Below are 20565 nucleotides of genomic sequence, written 5' to 3' on the forward strand. Positions count from 1 at the left end.
CTGGCCTCATTATGGCATTTACCATCACTACAGCTTTGCTTCCCAATCATTCTGTACTTCTACATTGGCAATATTACTTCTGCCAGAAACTCATTTACAGCAGAATCAGTACCAGTGTGTAACAGCCAGAAGAAGGGAACCAGCTTTACACAGGTGTAGAGGCTTCTGCGTTAGACTGCACAAACACCAAAGGTCCCTCCCAAACCTCAGCTATTCTGTGATTATCAATTACCTGTCAAAGAGTCTGTAAAACTGCCAGTCTGGGGTGAGGGGGAGTAAGGAATATTGGAATTATGGAAATGTTGGCACCAGTCCTTGACACAGCACATGAACAGTGGGAAAGTCCTATGAAACAATGAAGATATTGAGAAAATATAATTAATGAGATTACCAATTTTATCCACTATCACTTCTTGAGGCTTAGGTACTCGAAAGAAATCTCATCTCTAGGCTCAGTCAAGAGCTCATAGAGGAATGTGCTCATCGGTCTCATTTCTGTGTAGCACTGTGAGTGGATATTAACCCACTGAAAGGTAATTAAATCCATACATACTTGGAAGTCACAGAACAAGACATACACAGTGCATTACATGAACTGATTAGACTGTAATCAGCTAATTTGTAAACGTACTTGAATTTCCCCAGCGGAGAATCTATTTGTAACTGAGACTGCATTAATCAAAAGCTGATTAAAAAAAAAAAAGGAAAAACCCAAACAAGATAATTCTAAATATTTGGTCCTTGATACAAACTCTGATCTGGGAGGTAACTATGCTCCCTGCTCATATCTGGGATTCTCAGCAATGAATGCACAGGAAAAAAAATTTGCTGGCAGAATCAGTGATCTTACAGAAGGAAACATAATGTACAGAATATAAAACAAAGTATTTATTATAGCTACAGCATTTAGGAACACCTCAGGAATGTGGACGAGATGTAGCAGCTATTTTTTTATTCCTTTCTGTGTTAATCAGAGATACAAGCTGAAGTATTTCTGGGTGAAAAAACTTTCCTGCAAAAGAAAAGAAAGGGAAATTTAATGAATAAGGCTGTCATTTTCCTACCTGTGAAAGGCTGGCATTAGAATGATAGCAGTGATGTCACTTCAGGCTCAGAATAAATGTCAAATTATTTAAGAAAGTGAACACTCACAGTCTGATCCAACTATGGAGTAAGAGTAGTTACAGCCCTTCTTACAAAAAGCTTATATTTTGTGCCATATTAAGACCTTAAGAGCTGAAAAAGGGATGCACCCTGACCAAGATAATCCAATACTATGTATCCTGCTACAGGAAACCAATTACAGGTGCACTTGGGGTGTGTGCTGTAGGCTCTACTCAGACACCAGCTCAGTTTAATTTACTGAATTGTGGTAGGAGGGCAAAGATGTCAGTTAGAAAATTAAGTATTCCAGCTTTGTTCATGTTGTCCTTTTTTTTTGTCTTCCCTAATCAAATTATTACATTTTTCAGAGAGCTTATTATCTCCCTGAGGAGTCACTAAAGTATAAATGGGACTTGTCAGGAAGTGTCTGGTGACAGCTAGTTCTCTTCCCGAGTTTGTCTACCCCTAGTTTTTTTCCAGGACTGGCTGACACTTAGTCACAAGTTCTCTTCTGGTGTTCAGCTCCCTTGCTAAAATTATAAAGATTATTATTTTACCTATTTCTCCTTTCAACTATCAGTTTATTTTGCAAAGGATGAAAAGTAATGGATAGAATAAAAGGTAATACAATTGCAGCGAAACCATTTCACTGAGGTGGTTCTCACATACATGAACCTTGGGCAGGTCACCCGCAACCACAGGTCACGTAGAGATAACAAATGCTACTTCACTGGCTCATGAAACACTAACAAAGTAGAAACAAGCTGCTGTCAGAGCATCTGTGAAGGCTGAAGACTCCTTTAGGCCCCCTCTGATGTTTCAGGGAGTTCCTTAAACACATGCAAGTGTAATGAAAGCTGGGCCTCTGTCTAGATAAAAAGTGATCTAAAAGGAATTTGGCATAAGTGAAATTCAGGCTCAATATCTATAAATAAATATAAGGTATTTTCACACTGCATTAAGTTTCCCTCAAAATATTTAGGGTACTTGAGCAATGAGTAAAATAACTAGTTCTCACTTGCTCTGAATGTCTGTCAGAAAAAAAGGCAATTTATCTATTTCATTTATGAAAGAGGAAAAATAAAAAGCCCAAATGCCATACCAGCAGTTGAATCATAAAAATCTTGCAATCTGCCAGGTGTGTTTTCCAACTCTTCATACTCAAATGCTTGTAGTATCATCTCACACTGATCCAACTGTTTTACAAACTTGGCTTCTGCAGTAGACTGGTTTTCATATTCCTGAAAAGATTTGAAGTTATAGGAAAATAATTTTGTTTCTCCGAAACAAAGTATTAAAAGCTCTTTATGTATCAAGAATTTTCTTCATTAGTACAAGCCACTCCATAAATATCCACCGCAGTTACATCTTTCACTTTGTTTTTAAGACGCTATTCAGCAAAACACTTGAAATAAGTATGTGCCAAATTTATATTAAATGTAATGGGACTCAGAACACAATTCTTTTGCATAATCTAAGTCTAAATATATCACTTGTTTTGGTTGAATCAGGGATGATAGGGAAGCAACCCTGCACCATATACAAGTTAAACAATAGGTTCCATTTAATTACATTTTACATATAAAGATCATTTGAGGCCTGGCCTAATATGAATTACCACAGAGTGTGCCTATGCATTGTCATCACCTATTTTTAAGACCTATTTTGCACTTTTCTCCACCACTTGCTGTTTCCATACGGAGCTGTTCTTTACATTTCTCCTGTCATTCCTTCCTAATCTTTTTGGTCTAATCTGTCTGAGCTGCTTATGTCCTTATGTCTCTCCCAAGAGATAGGAAGAGGAGTGGTTGAGGGGTTTCCCCCCCCAGTCAGACTTTAAGTCCTTTAATCTCTGTGCTATCTTTTCCCTCTCTACAGTAATCATCAGCATATATTTGTGAGTTATTCCCATTTCTGGTCAACTTGAACAATGTTGCTGTCATTTGCTTCCAGTGATGGCTGCAGACAGGTTTGCCATTTCATTTTCTCTGTCACATTGCATGTGATGTCTCATTAGCTGGTCTTCTCCTGACTTCCAAAATCAACCCCAGGAAAAAGGTTTTTTTCTGTACAGGTTACCAATCACCTTGATACCCTCCACAGGCCGACTCCATTCATCATCACCATTAATCAGTCTTAAGTACACACTATCCCATCTGTGCTCCCAGGTGACTCACAGCAGTTCTGCAGATAAGAGCAGCACAAGTACAGGAAGAGGTTTTCCTACTGACCAAAGAACATGGCATCCCTTTCTGCATCTTACGACAACAGCTGTGGTGTGAGTGTCATCACAGTGGTAAGATCCTGGCTTTGTAATTCCAGCACAGGTAAGTGTGACAGTCATTTCCTTGTCTGACATACTACTAGGAGCCTGTACTTCAGCTTATTACTTTACCTTTGAAGTCAAAAATCCAGATTTTGATAGCCATGACTGACTAATTTACTATTCTACTTGGATTTCAATGATACTTTGAATTTTCAGTTACATTTTGATTGTTAGTTTAGTAATCAATTTCACTTCAATGTTTTATCTTCTTTTTCTCCTTTCAACCTGAGTTTGTTTGTCTTAAATACTACTTATTTTCTTAAATCTATTTCTACTATTTTTCTTATTTTTTTTGGGGGGGGGGGAGTGGGGTGTTCCACCAAAGACAACAAACTCTTGGCAGCATTACAAAGGAGAACTTCAGGAGAAGGACAACTAGGGCTGTTTTCCTGTAAAGGTTGGTCCCACCACCAGCAATTAAACTGGGAGTAATCAATCTCTTACCAACCTCTTTGAGCCATACAACCCACCAGATCTTATTCATACCTCAGCTCACATTACCCTCAAGAAACATCAGTTATTATATGTGCAACTGTGAACAGTGCTGAAATAAACACTGTTTCTTCCCCAAAGGTGTTTAAGACTGTGAAACAACAGCACACTTTGGAAAAACAGTAACTAGTCTTTCCAACGCCATAGGCCATCTTTTAAAAATTACTCCCATGCTTTTGCAGTTGAGAATAAAAAAGCAGGACAGTGCCAAAATGTGCTGACTCGTTTACTTTATTATTTTTTCTAACATATTCTGGATTGTTTTCAAGTGAAAATATACCTGAGGCATCTTTCTGCTGCCTCTCCCCCCTACACTACACTTGCAGAGTGCCCACCAACATAGCCCAAAGCAATAGTCCTTGTAAAGCGGAAAGGCAAAGAGAGGCAGAGACAAGGGTAGAGCAGTGCAGGAATGACTTGCTAAGAGTATCAACAGATCTTGCCCCACCACCATTCAGCTCTGGTCCATAACTTTCTTCACTCACAAAAGAAATCATAGGGAAATGCCTCTGGCTAGGTGAGAGCTGAGTATCACACCAAATGATTGGAGGCTTCTTATTTTCTGCCTCTTTCTTTTCTTTTTAAGAAGCACCTAGTTGTTTCACTTAAGACTAGAGGGACTACATATGAATGTTAGATTTTTAGGTTATCCTCACTGTTATGTGGGTTGCACTCATGCTATGCATTGCAGACTCAATGCCAATAAATTATCCTGAAGGTAGAAACAAAGACCAAATGATCAAAAGTGCACATATATTAAATTATGGTTAATGAGAATGATGAAAAGCTAACACACTGAAGAACTGACTCCATAGTGAACCAGCTCTTATACAATCATAAGAGAAGACTGAGACCAGCAAAGAAAAATACCAGTTCTACAGGACTAACCTTATGTATCAAAACCTCATTTTCCTCAACTATAACAGCTTCCCAAGGGAGAAGGAACCAGCGCTCAGTAAAAAAATGCATACACTTTATTTCCCAGACCTGATGATGGTGATTTACCCTCTTTACCCTGAAATATAGCTCTGAGAACACATTCTCACTGTTCACCACACGACTATAACAGGGAAAAAAAAACAAAGCAAAACAAAAACCCCACAAACAAACAGGGTGTTGTAACAAAAGGCAGAAATTGGATGCAAATATCTGGAATTTAAATACATTCCAAGCAGAAAAGCAAGAATATCAATGTAAGATACAGAATCAGGTCCGAGAAACATAGAATGCTTTGTTTGCAGCAACATGTGAACGGGAGGTTGTGAATACACTTGTCCTCATGTGACCGTATGTTGGGAGAAGATGAAGCACAGTAATTATAAAATTGAATTTTTTGGAAATAATCTAATCATCCCTCATTTACAAGTAAAAAAGATCTTATCAATTAACTGCATGAATTCACAAAAAAAAGTTAAATCACCTTCAAATACAGAAGATACTTTCCAATCCAAACTTTTAAGGTACACAAGGCAAGAAATCCATAGTGTTTGTAGAAAAGCGCTGTTTTGTGTCATATTTAAGTTCAAACTTAAGTTTTAATTTACTTTAACATTTTAAGTTACTACTGAATATTTTAGCCTAATGGGCTTTATAATCAAGAAACAGAAACCACAGAAATTACTTGTATAAAAAGCAGAAAATAATCTGTGGCGTCATCAGCTCCCATTATTTTCTTCCTGTATTAAAAGCTGCAAACGGCCAGATGTGAACAAGAGAGAACGTAATAAAAAAAACAGATTTATACCCAAGTGAGCTAGATGTAGAGGACAAACCCTTCTTTCAGCTGTACAAATCAAGCCCTGGACAGGTTCATCTGGAACTTTGAGAGGCCAGAGGCCAAAACTGGTTATTTTGGCAAAGTCCAGGGTTTTTGTTAGACAAGGATTCTAAAATGACCCTGACTCATACCATTACACTTTATCTCCTAACCAAATGAATCTAGCTTTCTGAGGTCAAAATAAGAGATGGCACAGTTTCACAGGTATACAGGAAGAAGAGACTGGGTCACCCTGAATTTTACCATAGGATTAAGAGAATGCAAGCTTACTTCCCAGAGTTCATAGATTTCTTTTCTGAGGTCCTCTGATAGAAGCTGGGTCAGTTCTTGCATAGCTGCCTGAAAAAAAGAGGCCATTTCAATTTAACTATCTTTTGAGCGAGCACATTTCTATCACTGTCTTTTCTGAATAATTATCTACTTGTTACCAAGTTTGTAGAAACATGCACTAGACAGAATGTTATTGTATTGTGTTGGCATGGCAAGGTTTTGGCAGGGGGAAGGGAAGAGGGCTACAGCACTGGCCAAGGCCAAGGTGGTAGCACCTCTGGAATAACATACTTAAGAAGGGAGGAAAAAAATCCTGCACAACTGCACTCCATTGCCCCCCACCACTGAAGCATCAAGGTCTTGTTCCTTCTCACCTCCTTCCAGCTCTGGAGCTCATCAGATTTCAAGGTTAGCAGGCCAAAATGACTTACCTGGAAAAAAACCCAGCCCAACCTGAAAAACTTCCCCCTCAAAAAACCCAAAATTTTTTTTTTTAAATCAAGTTCATTTTCTGCTGCCTTAGCCTTGGGCAAGACTCACTGGTTAGACTTACTGCACAAGCAGCAAACTTCAAAACCAGGTCAACATCGGCTGTAGAGCAAAAGGGAAAAAAGAACTCTGCAGTGGAAGCAGAATATTGATAATTCCCCTCAAGCCACCTCCTGAAGTTGCCACCCTTCCTGTATTTTTTCAACAAAGTATTTCAGAATCATCCTAAATATTTAATGCTTTACCCTCCTTCCCACAAAGTCAAGAGCAAAGTTCTCACTGAGTGAAATGAGAGCAGGAGCTGAAAATACTCAAGAAAACTTTTTAAACATACTTAGGCATCAAAATACCTTTTTTCTTGCCTAAATTCAAATCAGAATTCTCTCTAGACAAAAGTTGAAGCCTGATTCTCAGTGACACAACAACCTTTAAAGGCTTCTAGGAAAGATTTTTTTTCTGTTCAGTGTTTTGAAGCTCTTCAAAGAGTGTAACATAATGCTTCAGTGATTATTCCCCTCCCTCTTTAATGCTTATCTGTTTAAAACTTGGGATTAGGGGGGCTGTGACTAACTCTAGGAGTAAGTTTTTTGCTAAGAAAGTGGAAACTACAGATCTATTCATATTCAGTGTTGTTGAAGTAATATCTTTACTGACTGTAATTGTGGTATTTCATTTTTTCAGTGTACTTCCTAGCATGTTCCTACACTGAACAAAAAGGCTATCATGAGTTTCTGAGGCGACACGTTGCCCTCTAGCTGTGGCTACAGAAGTGGTTTACATTTTCTTCAATTTTCTTCAAATAATGCCACAAACCAGAAATGACAAACCAACAGTTTGGATATGTACAAGACCAAAAATAACTCTAGGCGTGCTGCACTCACAACAACAACAATAACAACAAAACAAAAAAAAACCACCCAACAAACAAACAAAAACAAACCCAAAACAAAACAAAAAAGACACCTGTGTCTGGAGTCCTGTGCAAAAGGTTTCAATAAAGTCTTTGTCACAACTGCACGATCTGGCACCACACATATGATCTGACATGAACTGTCATCCATCCCAGTCAGTGCACCCACACCCTGCTCTCCACCTTTTGGTAAGGCTGCTGAAATGACTTATTCAGGCTATCAAAACTACAGTTAGTTTGGAAATAAATGGCCAAGATGAAGATTACTTCAAAGGTTCCCCTGTCATAACTTGGTACTTGTGATGCTAAAGATACAAAAATCACAATGAGTTGAAAATTGTAGTTGGTTGTGGCAGACTTGTGCAATGCCAATGACAGTATTATATTGCTTAGCGTTCCCTCACCAAACCATTAAAAACACACAGAATGCTTTGCAGATGTGTTTTCATGCCTTATGTCCATACCTCTTCTCTCCTGTGTTTCTCCTCTTTTGAGATATTATCTGCAGGAGCAATATCTCCAACAATGCATTCAGCCATATCATGAACCAAAGCTAATCGTATGCATCTGACAAGAAGCAAAGACAGAATAATTAGCTTTTCAGCATTTTAAGTTAAATCTTGTTATCCACAAAGCTAAGAGATGACAGAATTTATACCCTTCCTATATTCTACAGGTTGGCTGGAGTTTTTTTTAAACTTTACATTTTTCACTTCTTTGCCACAGGAAGTAGTTTCCACCCAGACATGTTTTTAGTTTCTGATTTCTAGCTCCTGCTGCTTGTAAATACAGATTTAAGTATAAATACACCATGTACCAGAGCATAGCATTCAAAAGTTATGTACTTAGCTTTTGTACTTACCACTTGTATGTACCACTTGTACTTACTTTGTACTTACCACTTGGCTTTCAGAGATGTTGTGATAATTAACTATATGATATACTTCACGTTATTCCTCCAACAGGTAGAAGGTAATCTGATTAGAGCCATCTCAAATTCATTATATAATCTGACACTCACAGCTATGCCAGTCTGCAGCAAAATGCTCAAAAAAGCCTTCACATCAGCTTCTGAAGGGACTAAGCAAGCATGATCCTGCAGAGGACTCAACAACTCATTCAATAATGAAGCTTTCTCTACTGTGGTAGAGGTTTACTGAGGCTTGTTAACTGCTGCTAAGTGCTAGTTCAGTCAAAATCCACATGGTGTATGGCTTTGCCCTTGCTGTCTGTTGCTTCAGACTATGTTCAACAAGTATCTTCAGCTTGCTTACTTATGGCTTGAGAGAAGGCCAGCTCAGAGCCTCTGCACTCACAGTCTAGCAATAGAAGTTTTTAGCCCCTTTCAGTTCTCCAGGTAAACAGCATCCTGTCCAAAGGATGGAGGGAAAAGAAGAGGGGAAAGGTTTTCAAACTCCTTCAGTGTGTTTTAAAAGTTCTTAGGACGACAGCTCTTTTTAGCATTTTGTCTGCAACTCTCCCACAACATTAACACATGGTCTTGATAACTAGAGGCAGTCTCACCTGTCCTTGTTAAGGCTTTTGTCTTCAGTCACCAAAGCCATCATTGCCATCCTGTACATATGATCGGATACGCTCTCTGGCTTCGCCACGTTCCTGTACACCCATCCTGTCCGTGGTACTCTCTGCACGAGTGTCACAGAATCACTGAATCAGTCAGGTTTGGAAAGACCTCTGAGATCACGGAATCCAACCTTCGGCAGGACACCACCACGTCTCCTAGACCATGGCACTGTAAACGTTAAAATTCTTGGAACAGAACTATCTCTCTTCAGAGAGACCAGAAGAAATTTTGCCCCACCGTGACCTCCACGCGCCGGTGAGCCTCGATGCTTTCCTGAAACACCTGCCCCAGCGACCTGACCGGGCTCCCCAAGACTGTGCCAGGAGCACGGCCCAGCCGCAGCCGAAGGGTCGGGGCACCCTGCCCTGCCCTGCCCAGAGCCCCCCTCTCCTCGCCGCAGCCCCAGCCCAGCCCAGCGCGGCCCGGCCGCCTCCGCTCCGCAGGCGCTGCGGCGGGGCCGCCACGCACGCCTCTGGCGGAGACCCCGGCTCTCCGCCGGCCCCTCCACCGACTGCGCCCCCGCCGCTGCCCGGGCACTGCTGGGGAAACCGGCCCCGCGGGAGGCCGGCGGGCACACGCACACCCCGGCGGGCACACGCACACCCCGGCGGGCACACGCCCCGACAGCCTGCGCTGCCGCCCCGCTGCTCCGGGCCCCTCCCGCGCAGCGCCCGCGCCCACCTTGAGCTGCCCCAGCAGGCGCAGGAAGGGCAGCAGCCCGGCGCCGCCGCTCGCCGCCATCCACCGCCCGGCAGCCACCGCCTCCGCCCGCTCCACCTCCTCCTGCCGAGAGCGGAAGGAAGCGGGAGGCCCGGGCGGTGCTGCACTGCCCGCCCCGTCTCCAGCTGAGCGCTGGGAGGAGGGCGCGGGTTGTAGGGAAGCGGTGTCTGCGGGGTGCCGGGTGTGTGGCGGAACAGCGCTCCCGAAGCTCTGCCTCCTCGGGGATGCGTAAAAAAAGAATGCTTCGGACTGCGATTGCAATGGGAAAACAGCGAGAGAAGCTGGGCTGCTCACGGGTCGTGAAAGGGGAAGGGAGGTGGGCGGCCTGTCCTTTCTCGTCCCAGGGTGCAGCGGGGAGGAGTGAAAGGCAGTCTCGAAGGCAGGAATAACTCATACTGCAGCCAAAACTGAGCATCTCGGTGACCTTTATTGTACTTTAAAAAAAGCGCGAAAGGTAGATATTGCAAACTCATGTATATTATTAACAGAAGATAGGTTAGTTATCAGGGTTGCTAATGAGTTTTAAATTATTCTGGGGACTCACAGAGTCTGGCTACAGGCACTTCCACCACTTTTACAAAGTTGAATAAATAACACACTGAATCACTTGACGGTGGATTTTCAAAATACCTTACATTTCTTTGTTATTTTTATATTGCCGACTGCAATAACAAGTAACAGTTTAAATGTGGTGATGAAATAGTCTTTTTTCAGAAAACAACCTCTGCAGTTTGCCAGATACCAACAGATGGCAGAGTATTTTTATTTTTGCTCATGCATATGCCTAAAATCATAAATTAATAATAAAGTCCAGACACTATTTTGGTGACCGTTTTAAGGCTGTCTTCCAACAATAAACAAGAATCCTAGACCAGGCAAGTCATTCCCTTTACACCTGTGCGCAATCAAAAAGGTTGTAAGGGACTTCTGGTATTGCAGTCCAGCTTCCCTGCTTGAAGTGAATCACATCTGTTGCAGTTTTGTCTTGACAGCTCTTGAAACCATGCAAAATAAAAATTACATAGCTTGTCCAGGTTAACTATCTTCCATGTAAATAATTTGTTTCATGATGTCTTCTTTGGACCTTCTGAGCCACTTGTGCCCATGGTTTCCTGTTGTAATGCATACCACTACCAAGGGGAGTTTAGCTCTGCCATGTTTGCAATCCCCCTTCAAGTAATTGAATGTTATTGTTATATGACCCCCAACACTCTTCAACAGGCAAGACAGTCCCAGGATACCTCAACATCTCCTTCAAGATGATGTGATTTAGGTCCTGATTGTCTTGATAGTGTTCACTGGAGCTGCCCTGTCTTGATCTGAGGAAGCACCAAACTGGGCCCTGTGTCCAGCCAGCACCTCACCAACACCAAGCAAAGGGGGACAGTAACTTTCCTCAGCCTATTGGCCACACTCCTAATGTAGGCTACTGTGTGATTTCCCATCTTTGGGATGAGAGCACACTATGTGCTTGTGTTGGACTCAGCTTTCACATAACCCCCGGTCATTTTCAATGAAGCTGATAGCCAGCCTGTTTCTTCCCAGCTCATACCAATGGAAGGGCTTATTCGGCCTTAGGTCCAGGATTGAGCATTTATCCTTGTGTTTCTCCATGTTGAATGTGTTAATGCTTCTCTCAGCCCAGTCCTGAAGATTCTCAAAGTCTCTCAGAACTTAAGCTTTACTGTTTAGTGTGTCAACCATCCCTTCTAACTTATTGTTACCTTGAAATAGCCAGAGAGTGCATCTTGTCCCATGGTCCACATTTTTGATGAAGACAATGCACTATATATACCCTAGTATCAACCCCTAAAGTACTGAACGTGCTATGGACCTTCAGGCACATTGCCAAGCCACCAGTTGCCACCCACTGAACCCGTCAGCCTAGGCAGTTTTCAATGCATCTAGCAAACAGCTTGTTCATGCCATATTTCCTCAGTTTGTGAGTGAAAATACTGCAGGAAATCATTTCAACCCCTGTACTGAAGTCAGGATCTATTGTGCCCACTCCTCCATCCTTGTCCATGTAACCAGCCGTTCCATTATAGGGTGCAGTCAAGTTGACCAAGTGTGGTTTTTTCTTCATAAATCAATGCCAGCTGTTCTTGCTTGCCTTCATGATCTGTACAGGTCTCTCTAATAGAGCTTCATCAACTTTCTTTTTGTGGCTGCAAACAGAATCTTTATTTTTTCTTTAACAGCTGAAAAAAATGCCTTCTGAACTCAGTCATGAAAATAATACAGAGTAAGTTAATAATTTGCATTTTAAATAAGATGCTGTAACCAGTTTAGGAGCGTATTAAGGCTGCTTTGTCTTTTAACCCTTCTTGAATGTATCTATTCAATGTACATATTTAGTATTTGTAGCCTTTTAAATCCATTTGCTTTTGCAAATCCATTAATAATTCTTTAATATGGATGAGTCTTCTACAGCACACACGAGGAGGCATGATTTTCAGTTTTATTGTCTGACAAATTCTTTGCCACTGGTGTTCTTAAGATAGGTTTCTAGAATAAACTCTTGTTGGACATTGCTGAGGCTGGATTCACAGGCACTGATCTCAGCTCTCCATTTAGTTCAGAAAACACTATCAAAAGCAGCATACTCTCATTCACAGATTGATTTTCTAATGCATTTAGTATCTCTGCTCGATTTGAACCCTTTGGAGCTGTGAATGCTCTGAAGACCCGAGGTTTCCCGTGGTGTTGGGAAGTACAGAAAACTGATGGGTGACAGGATGGCAACAACATTATTTGACATTGTGGTGGAGAAGCATTTCCGGGCATCAGCTATAAATAACGTCTTGACTTATTTTTGCAACACTTATTTCTTTAAAATTATACCCTGACATATGTACCATTTACATGGGATAAAATGTACACAAAATAATGCACTTAATACAACCATTGTAATTCTTTTGTATAGGTATTTATATAATTTTTGTGATTTTGTAAAAATTGTAATATTTTTAGTATTTTGTAATATTTGTCTTTATATAAAATGTATTTATGTAATATTTATGTAGTGTATTTTTTAATATTTGTCAGTTTTGTAACATTTGTAGGTATATAATTCTTCTGCATGCACTTTGTGTGCTGTTTTTGCGTATTGATAATTGACACTGGTTTGCTACCCGGTTTTTCTGACATAGTACTGGAGGTATCATTTATGAGCTTTTTCAAGTACTTATCAAATGCATCATGTGGAATATTAGAAACATAGACTTTCTGTAGGCTGGAGGACACTAATATAGTACAAATTTTAGCTCTATCATGATTTTATTCTTTACTAAGCAGCCTGAAAAAAAGAAACAAATTTGGGATGCTTATCTCCATGCAATTTTAAGTGGCTTTTTCATTTAACTCAGAAACTTTAGCAAGGATTAGCAAAGTCTCCCTACAGGATATTAAGATAGTGTTAAGGCTTAAATCTCAATCTTTCATCAGTCTCAGATGGTTTTTTCTCCATCTTTTCCAGAACAGATGGCAATTCCAAAGGAGAAATTCCAAATTAATTGATTTGTTACCACCGAGTAATTCTGATTTAGTAGCTGGAGATGGCGCTCTCTGTCCACAGAATTCTGCTTCGACTGCATTTGCTGCTGCCCAATGCCAGCCTGAAATTGTGCTTCCATTTCTTTAAGAAATAGCTCTGGGAAAAAGGGAATACTTCACACGCTTGGCTCAGTAATATGAAAATCATCTCTCCAGATGTCAGACAACTGAGAGCAGACCCATTAACTACTCATAGCATGAATCTTGATCCGTTTGTGGTTTAAGTAACGTAGCACCAACAATAACAAATTGGGTTTTGAAAACTCTTATGTGTTCTGCCAATATGGACACAATAAACCTTATGTTGGCAAAATATCTTCAGGAAAAGTAATTAATTGATGGGATTCATCTGGTGGGAAAAAAAAAAAAAGAAAAAGTTGTATAGTTCAGTGGACATAGCAAAATGATTGCATATCACAGACCCATCAGGCAGCAATAACAGACCTGATGTCCTCCTTAAGAGGCAAAAGTTTGAAGAGCACCTGCCAGACACTGTAAATGGTTGTTTTAGTTCTCCAGACTGTATTATATCCTTCTTTATCTGAGCCAATCTTATCAATAATGTAGAGTTAGCTAGTGAAAATCTGTTGCAAGAATACTTCAGTACGGGTACGGAAAGAACAAACCTCTGGAGTGACAGGTACCTGTGTGCCACGTAGCTCCATTCACTCTGCCATGCACTTGCAGTGCTGGACTGTGTGTCCTTGTGGCCAGAGAGCCCCGTACTGCTCTGCGCAGGCTGTCAAAGCAGGTGAGAGAGGCACCTTAGAGAGGCACCAAGCACTGATGTCTGTGCCAAGGGCTGGACATCTCCTGTGACTTCACAGAATCACAGAATGGTTTGGGTTGGAAGAAACCTTAAAGATCATCTATTTCCAACCCCCTTGCCATGGGCAGGGACATCTTTACTAGAGCAGGTTGCTCAAAAACCCATCCAACCTGTCCTGGAATGCTTCCAGGGATAGTGCATCCACAACTTCTCGAGGCAACCTGTTCCAATGTCTCACCACTCTCACAGGGCAGAATTTCTTCCTAATATCTAATCTAAACTTACTGTCTTTCAGACAGTGTTGCTACATGCCCTTGTAAAGAGTCCCTCTCCAGCTCTCTTGCAGGCCCCTTTAGGTACTGGAAGACTGCTGTGAAGTCTCTCAGGAACCTTCTCTTCTGCAGGCTGAAGAGCCCATTCACATTCTACACCTCATGGTAAATAGGTTAACACTAATAATGTTACCTGTGGTCTGGTTATTATCTGTAAATATTGGCCATATGCAGCCTAGGGGTAAGTGAATGACACCTCATTTATGCTGGCCATTAACACTCATCTGACCACAAAGCCAAACGTTTCAGGAGAGTCTGGTCTTTGGGCTCCAAAGGAGAAAGCTGCAGAGGAGCACTGGGGACACTGCAGGGGAGTGCTGGGACAGCTGCGGAGGAGCACTGGGACAGCTGCCCTTTCCCAGCAGTGTTGTGGAAGTCCCCTCACATGTGGCACTGCAACAGAACCACCGCATCAATAAAAACAAGGGAACAAAAATGAAATGAGAAGATTGTTTCAGTTTTTGGTGAAATGTGTGCGAACTCCAATGGAAGGCATATCAGAAGGCTGAAGAGAATGTACACTTATGGTAGCCTTCCCATAGTTGGCAATAGCTGTCCAGAGTATCCACATTCAGTGTAGCTAACCTGTGGGATCACTACCAAAAAAGAAAAATGTTCTTCTTGCTGCTGTTGCATAACATCTTGGGCTTTCTGTAATTAGCAAGAGATTTTCTATCAGATTATCCTATTTAACCCTTCAAAAGGGAGAAAAAGTGGTCTTATTTTATTTGCATAACATATCTGCAGAGCCAGGAGTAGAACTTTAACACCTTTAAAAATGAACAACAAAAAAAGTCAATTTAAGAGCAAATCAATCTTACATGAGCAGAACATTTCTAATGTAAAAAGACAGTTGAATTAGAGGATTAGGTCACACTGCCCGATTAACATCATTTGATCTTCTGCTATTGAAAAGCCACTGGCCTTCTCAGAGAATAGAAGCATTCAAACTTTAAATGAAACCACAAGCCTGGCTTAGAAAAAAACCTGCTAAACTGAAAACAACTTGCCTTGCTTCAGTAATTGTTGGTTTGTCTCTGCTGCTGGGGGATGCATCCAAATTAGGATTTAGAAATCCCTTACATTTTGCTGTAACAAAGAAGGGCTGCAAAACTGAATGAGGGCATCTTGGGCACTACATGGGAGAGGCTTACAGCCTGTGAATCTTGCCTTGCTTTGCCATATCATATTTATTTCTTGTTTAAGGATGGATGACAGATACTCAAAGATCTGTTTGATGTTTGTTTACTTTATAACAAATTCACTATTGGGCTTGCCTTTTTAACTTTTGCATGGGGAAGAGGTGACAAAGAAAAAAGGAGCTCACCCTGGACTACAAGGCCCGCTCAGGATCTGAGAGGTACCCACTGATGACATTTGATAAGAGAGCAAAAGAGGAAGGGAGTTCTAGTTACAGTTGTTATTTTTAAAAAATTGTATTTGTTTTAACTAATGAGCATTTTTAAAGAAGGAAACTTTTCTTAAAATTTTAACTCTTGCTTGGGAGCCTCAAAGAAAAATAGTGACAGATCAGCCTTGATCTTTGGAAATTTTCTAAGGTAAAGTGAGAATGAAGGAGCTTTGTTATAATTAAGCCCTTTGTCACTGGAAACACCAAGAAAAGAGTAAATCCTGTGTGTAAAAAATCCTCTGGCTACCTCTCATATCTTTTCTGTTAAAAGGTTTATACTCTTTATACTGTTTATTGCACATGCACATGTTGCACTTAAATGATTTTTTGAAGGGATTTTAACAGTCCCCTACATGTCAGCACTTAGTAAAGTAAATAGCAAGCAGACAGTATCTCTAATGATCTGATGATCAGTTTGCTCAAAGGGTTTTTCTGTGCTTTTTGGAAAGTATTAACCAATATTCAGAAGCTTTTTATTATTTGAAAAAAATGCTCATTTAATATTCATGATGTTATTTTCAGTCATAGTGTTTTTTCAGTTGCTAAATGTGGAGAAAAGCAGTATTTTAAGATATAGAAAAGCTATGAATATTCTAGTCATTCCCCCCATCATGCTTTTAGGCATTGCACATTCATATAATGAGCACACAGATCCGGCTCAGTCTCCTGAATTTTCAGCAGTCTCCCAAATGTCAGCCAAGTCAGACCCTGCTTAGTTTCCAAAATCAGATGTGATCGGGCATGTAACAATGTAAAGAAAAATAAACCTTGAAAGGCACTCTGAATTATAATGTACATTTTTTTCTGACATGCAAGAAAGAACAAAATGGAAGTTTTATCACAGCTCTACTTCCTTTTGAGTGCCCCCACCCACCCTTATTACTGTGAGCAACGTTTTCTCAAAATAAAGGCACACTGATTTGTTTGTTATTTTAGGCTCTGAGAAGAAGGTCAGACTGGAACGCTGTCCAGATATATGCCTCTAGTCCCATTAAGGACCTACAAGCGCCCTTATCTCCATCCATTGCAAAAGAGTTCATTGTCTTCCAGAGAGAACACCTAGTACTACCTAACTCTATCTATTTCTTTTTAGCTGTATGTGCTCTTGCATCCTTGTGGGATCTGAAGCCGCTTCATTCCTGTCGGTTCTCACACAGGGAGAGATGCACATAATTAGCTGCTTTGGCCTCATACTTCCCCACTGCTCAGCTATTATTTTGATGGCTGGTGACACGGCTCTGGAGCCTCCCTTCCCCTCTATCACCCTGCCTGGCAGCCACAGCTGGGCGGCCTGATTTGTTCCCTGCCAGCCCCGGAGTGGGGGGAGAGAGCGGGGTACACCCTCAGGCCACAGCTCTTTGCTGCAGGGGCTTCAAGGGGTCTTCTAAGGGCAGGGCCACTGGCCACAGCTGAGGGCTGCACTCTCTCCTCTCTCATGTGAACAGTATAGCTCCTACACCAATAAAAAAATCTGCTTTGCTAATTTTGTCCAAATATTTGAGCTTTTCAGACATCTCTGGACAAAACACACCAGCTATTGGCATGTTCTTGCTAATCCAAGGAAATCTTTTGCATGGGCCCCTGCTTTCTAACCTGAGATTGACTTTAATTATCCATTATTTTGCCTTCCTCCCTGTGAGCCTCCTGCTGAATGCATTGTGCCACCCAGCATATTAGTCAATCATCACATCTCACAGAGCACTATACTTTACATCTTGGCTTTGGTGTCATTCATGTGCAATGAGTGGAGACAGCAATCAGTTTTAAGACGCTGGGTAAGTGTAAGCATGCTAGGGCCTGTCTGTCCCTATAGTAAATAGCTTTGCTGACATTTAAGCTGCACATGGCTTGATGTTAGGTCAAACAAAAATGTCACACTATAATCACTTTTTAAATAGCTGTTTCCGGCTCAGTTAGTACTGTATAGTTCCAGAAGAGAAAGCACTTACAAGCTGACAAACAGAAAGAGGAACCGTCTGTATAGGATGTTTGCCTAATCCCATCCCTGTCCTTGCCTGTCAGGCTTGGAGACTTTGTTTGGGGAAAAAAAAAAAGCGTATGAGATTTAATGTTACTGTACTTTTCAGCTGGGAAGACTCTAAAGAAAACTCATGAATAAGTTCTGGGGAGGACTCACATCTTTGAAGTAGCTGTGAGGGGGTTGATTGGCCCAGGGGGCACCCAGCCGTCAGCAGTTTTTGGGGCTGATACTGTGTCTTGGGGCACTATGCTGCTGAGTTGCTATTGCTGGGAGAAGGCATGTAGGTAAAATCCTAATGAGCTTTGACAGTTGAAAATGTGAGGATTTTCACATTCCCTGATACCACTCCTTAAATCTGTCTCTGCCTCTGAACCAGCCTGTGAGGGACATGGACCATGGGGAAGCCACGCAAGACTTGCATCTTCTCTCAGACACCTCAGTTTGGTGTATGACTGTCTCCAAATAGAATCATAGAATCATTTAGTTTGCAAACAACCTTTACGTGGTTTCACTGAGGCTCTGGCATCCTGGCATACCCTAAGAAGGAACTAGCATTCCCATAGGGCACAGCAATGGTTTGCCAGAGAGCACAGCAGCATTCCCCAGGTCCTAGTCTCCCACTAACACAGACAGGCAGTGGACCAGAGCACACTGTGATGAGGCTGAAGTGTGTATATGTCTTTTCTCTCCACAACCCAAATGTGGCTGGAGGGAATACTTTCAACCCACCACTTGGGCACTTTTTCTCTCTCCCACCTTCCCAAAATCAGATATGTGTGCAATGCTGCCCACCCGCAGCTTTACCTTCACCCACAAGCCCTCTCAGGTGTTATGAGAAGTGTCTTTTATGGCAATGGACGGTTGTAATCAGAAGGTGGATCAGTGGATCGTGAAACAGTTGTAGAAGGCAAAGGATGACAAATGAGAGTATATGATCTTTTGTCCAGGAAGAATGGTGTTGGAGGAGCCGTGGAAACCCATGACGGAATAAAGCAGTCTTGTCATCAGTGGTTTAGCAGGAAGGAAGAAACCAGCCTTACTTGGCTTCCACTGTAACACTTTGCTTCCTTATTTGATCTCTGGCTCTATTATTTCTAACAAACTGAGAGTCTGAGGAGATGCTATAGAAGTGACTGAATGCCACCATGAAAGTCAAGTCAAAGCCTTGAAAACCCCTGGCTGCTGCTTCACGGAGGCTGCTGACCCCAGCTTGTAGGTCTGTTGTAAGTCATTTCCTTTTCTGATTAGGTCAGAACAGTGGCACCAACCTGAGTGTGTCAACATGGGGATTTCCTGCTACGTTTATTTTCCTCTATTCTGAAGCAAGCTGTATGTTACACTTTTTAAGTTGAAAAGCAAGTTTATTCCTGTAGAGATATATTTCCAAGCTACGTTTAGACAGTAAGCAGTAAATCTTTACACATTCCTCATTTCACATCATAGTTACAACAGGTGGTGGCTACTGTCTAATCACATAATAATGAACATGATAGATAAACAAAACTCTTGCACATTCAGACTGTGGAAGATAAGCTTTTGCCAAATGCAGTTGCAAACTGTGGGGAACTATGAAGGGGGAGCTGGAAAAATATTACAGTCTCCAAGAGGTAGGGTGAGATAATATTTTGTTTAAAACTGCCCAACACTTCTTAACACAGAAGCAACTTTTCTTACACCTCAAATTTTTATCAGCAAATCTTTTTCTTTTAGGCACAGTTTACTGGGAATGATTGTACTTTTGCTCAACCACTGATGTGAAGACGAATGATTGCTGTTGCATGCAAGATGTGAGGATCCACTTTGGGGCTGTTGGAGAGTTCATCCTGGCCAGGACATGGATAAGGAAGAAACAGAGGGATGTAGTATATGCAGTGTATGGAAAATTTATTAAGGATGACCATGCATCCAAAGTCCAGCCATTTCTTCCTGGTTTAGGCTCTTCACCAGTACAAAGATTGAAATGGGACTAGAGGAGCCAACTGTGGGTGAGCATTCCTGACAAAGCATAAAAAATGGCATGCACTGAAAAACAGATGTTGTGATTTTTGGTTTTATATGGATTCACTGCTCAAGAAGACAGTCTAGGGAAAAGGAAAGGCCCCACTGACGATTCAGATAGAAAATTTCTAAGTTTACATCCTTGTGTTGTGGAGTTCTTCTTTCTTGTAAAACACATAGAGCAGAGTAGGGGTGGTCATTGACAGTTTTGTTACATGTTACATGTGAAATCATGTATGCCATGATGAACCATTAATGAAATGCAATGTTTAGAGCTGTAAGCTATCACCCTTGTTTTGTCTGCTCATCATCAAATAAAGACTTAGAGAACTCAGGCAAGAGAAAATTTTCTTCAGTCTTATAGGATTTAAAATGCATTAAGGCATTCACCTGAAAGATACTGTAACGGCATGGCCCTTGTATAACAAGGAATGATGATGCTCCTCGTGTGGTGGTGATTAAAAGAGAGTTTATTCAAAACTCACGCTCGATTTTATCCTTACATGTCATGTGACTTTCTTAACCAACCAGTTTACTAGTTCTGGGGCATGCTCCTTGGGCTCTGCACCTGGGCACATCCCCTGTGCCCCCAGACACGCCTCCCACAAGATACTTCCTAGGAAATCAGAATTTAATAATCAAATATTATTTAATATCGTAGTTATTTCTGTTTGGTTTTTTTCTTGTTAAAAATACTTGAATTCCTTTCATTGTACATCACATACACAGTATTGAGTTGTGATTAGTAGATATGTTCTTGCAACATCACATGTCATTCTTGTTAGTGAAGACCACAGAATCTCAGAATGTTTGAGGTTGGAAGGGACCTCTGGAGACCATTTGGTC

General features: G+C 41.3%; 1 protein-coding gene across 2 annotated transcripts; it reads right to left on the reverse strand.

Annotated features, from left to right (window-relative positions):
* Positions 1-866: 866 nt before the first annotated feature.
* Positions 867-9763, reverse strand: HDDC2 (HD domain containing 2). 2 transcript variants are annotated; one of them, XM_017830199.1, is made up of 6 exons: positions 9635-9762; positions 8893-9014; positions 7833-7935; positions 5970-6038; positions 2207-2345; positions 867-1012 (listed from the first exon to the last, which is right to left on the reverse strand). In XM_017830199.1, the coding sequence occupies exons 1-6, from the start codon at positions 9692-9694 to the stop codon at positions 918-920; spliced, it is 588 nt and encodes a 195-aa protein (XP_017685688.1). In that variant the 5' UTR covers positions 9695-9762; the 3' UTR covers positions 867-917. The 2 variants fall into 2 exon arrangements, with proteins under 2 accessions (XP_017685688.1, XP_017685698.1); XM_017830209.1 differs by lacking the exon at positions 5970-6038 and having other exon boundaries at positions 9635-9763.
* Positions 9764-20565: the final 10802 nt, after the last annotated feature.

Source organism: Lepidothrix coronata, unplaced genomic scaffold, assembly GCF_001604755.1.
Source record: "Lepidothrix coronata isolate B3197 unplaced genomic scaffold, Lepidothrix_coronata-1.0 Scaffold5, whole genome shotgun sequence".
NCBI classification, from domain to species: domain Eukaryota; kingdom Metazoa; phylum Chordata; class Aves; order Passeriformes; family Pipridae; genus Lepidothrix; species Lepidothrix coronata.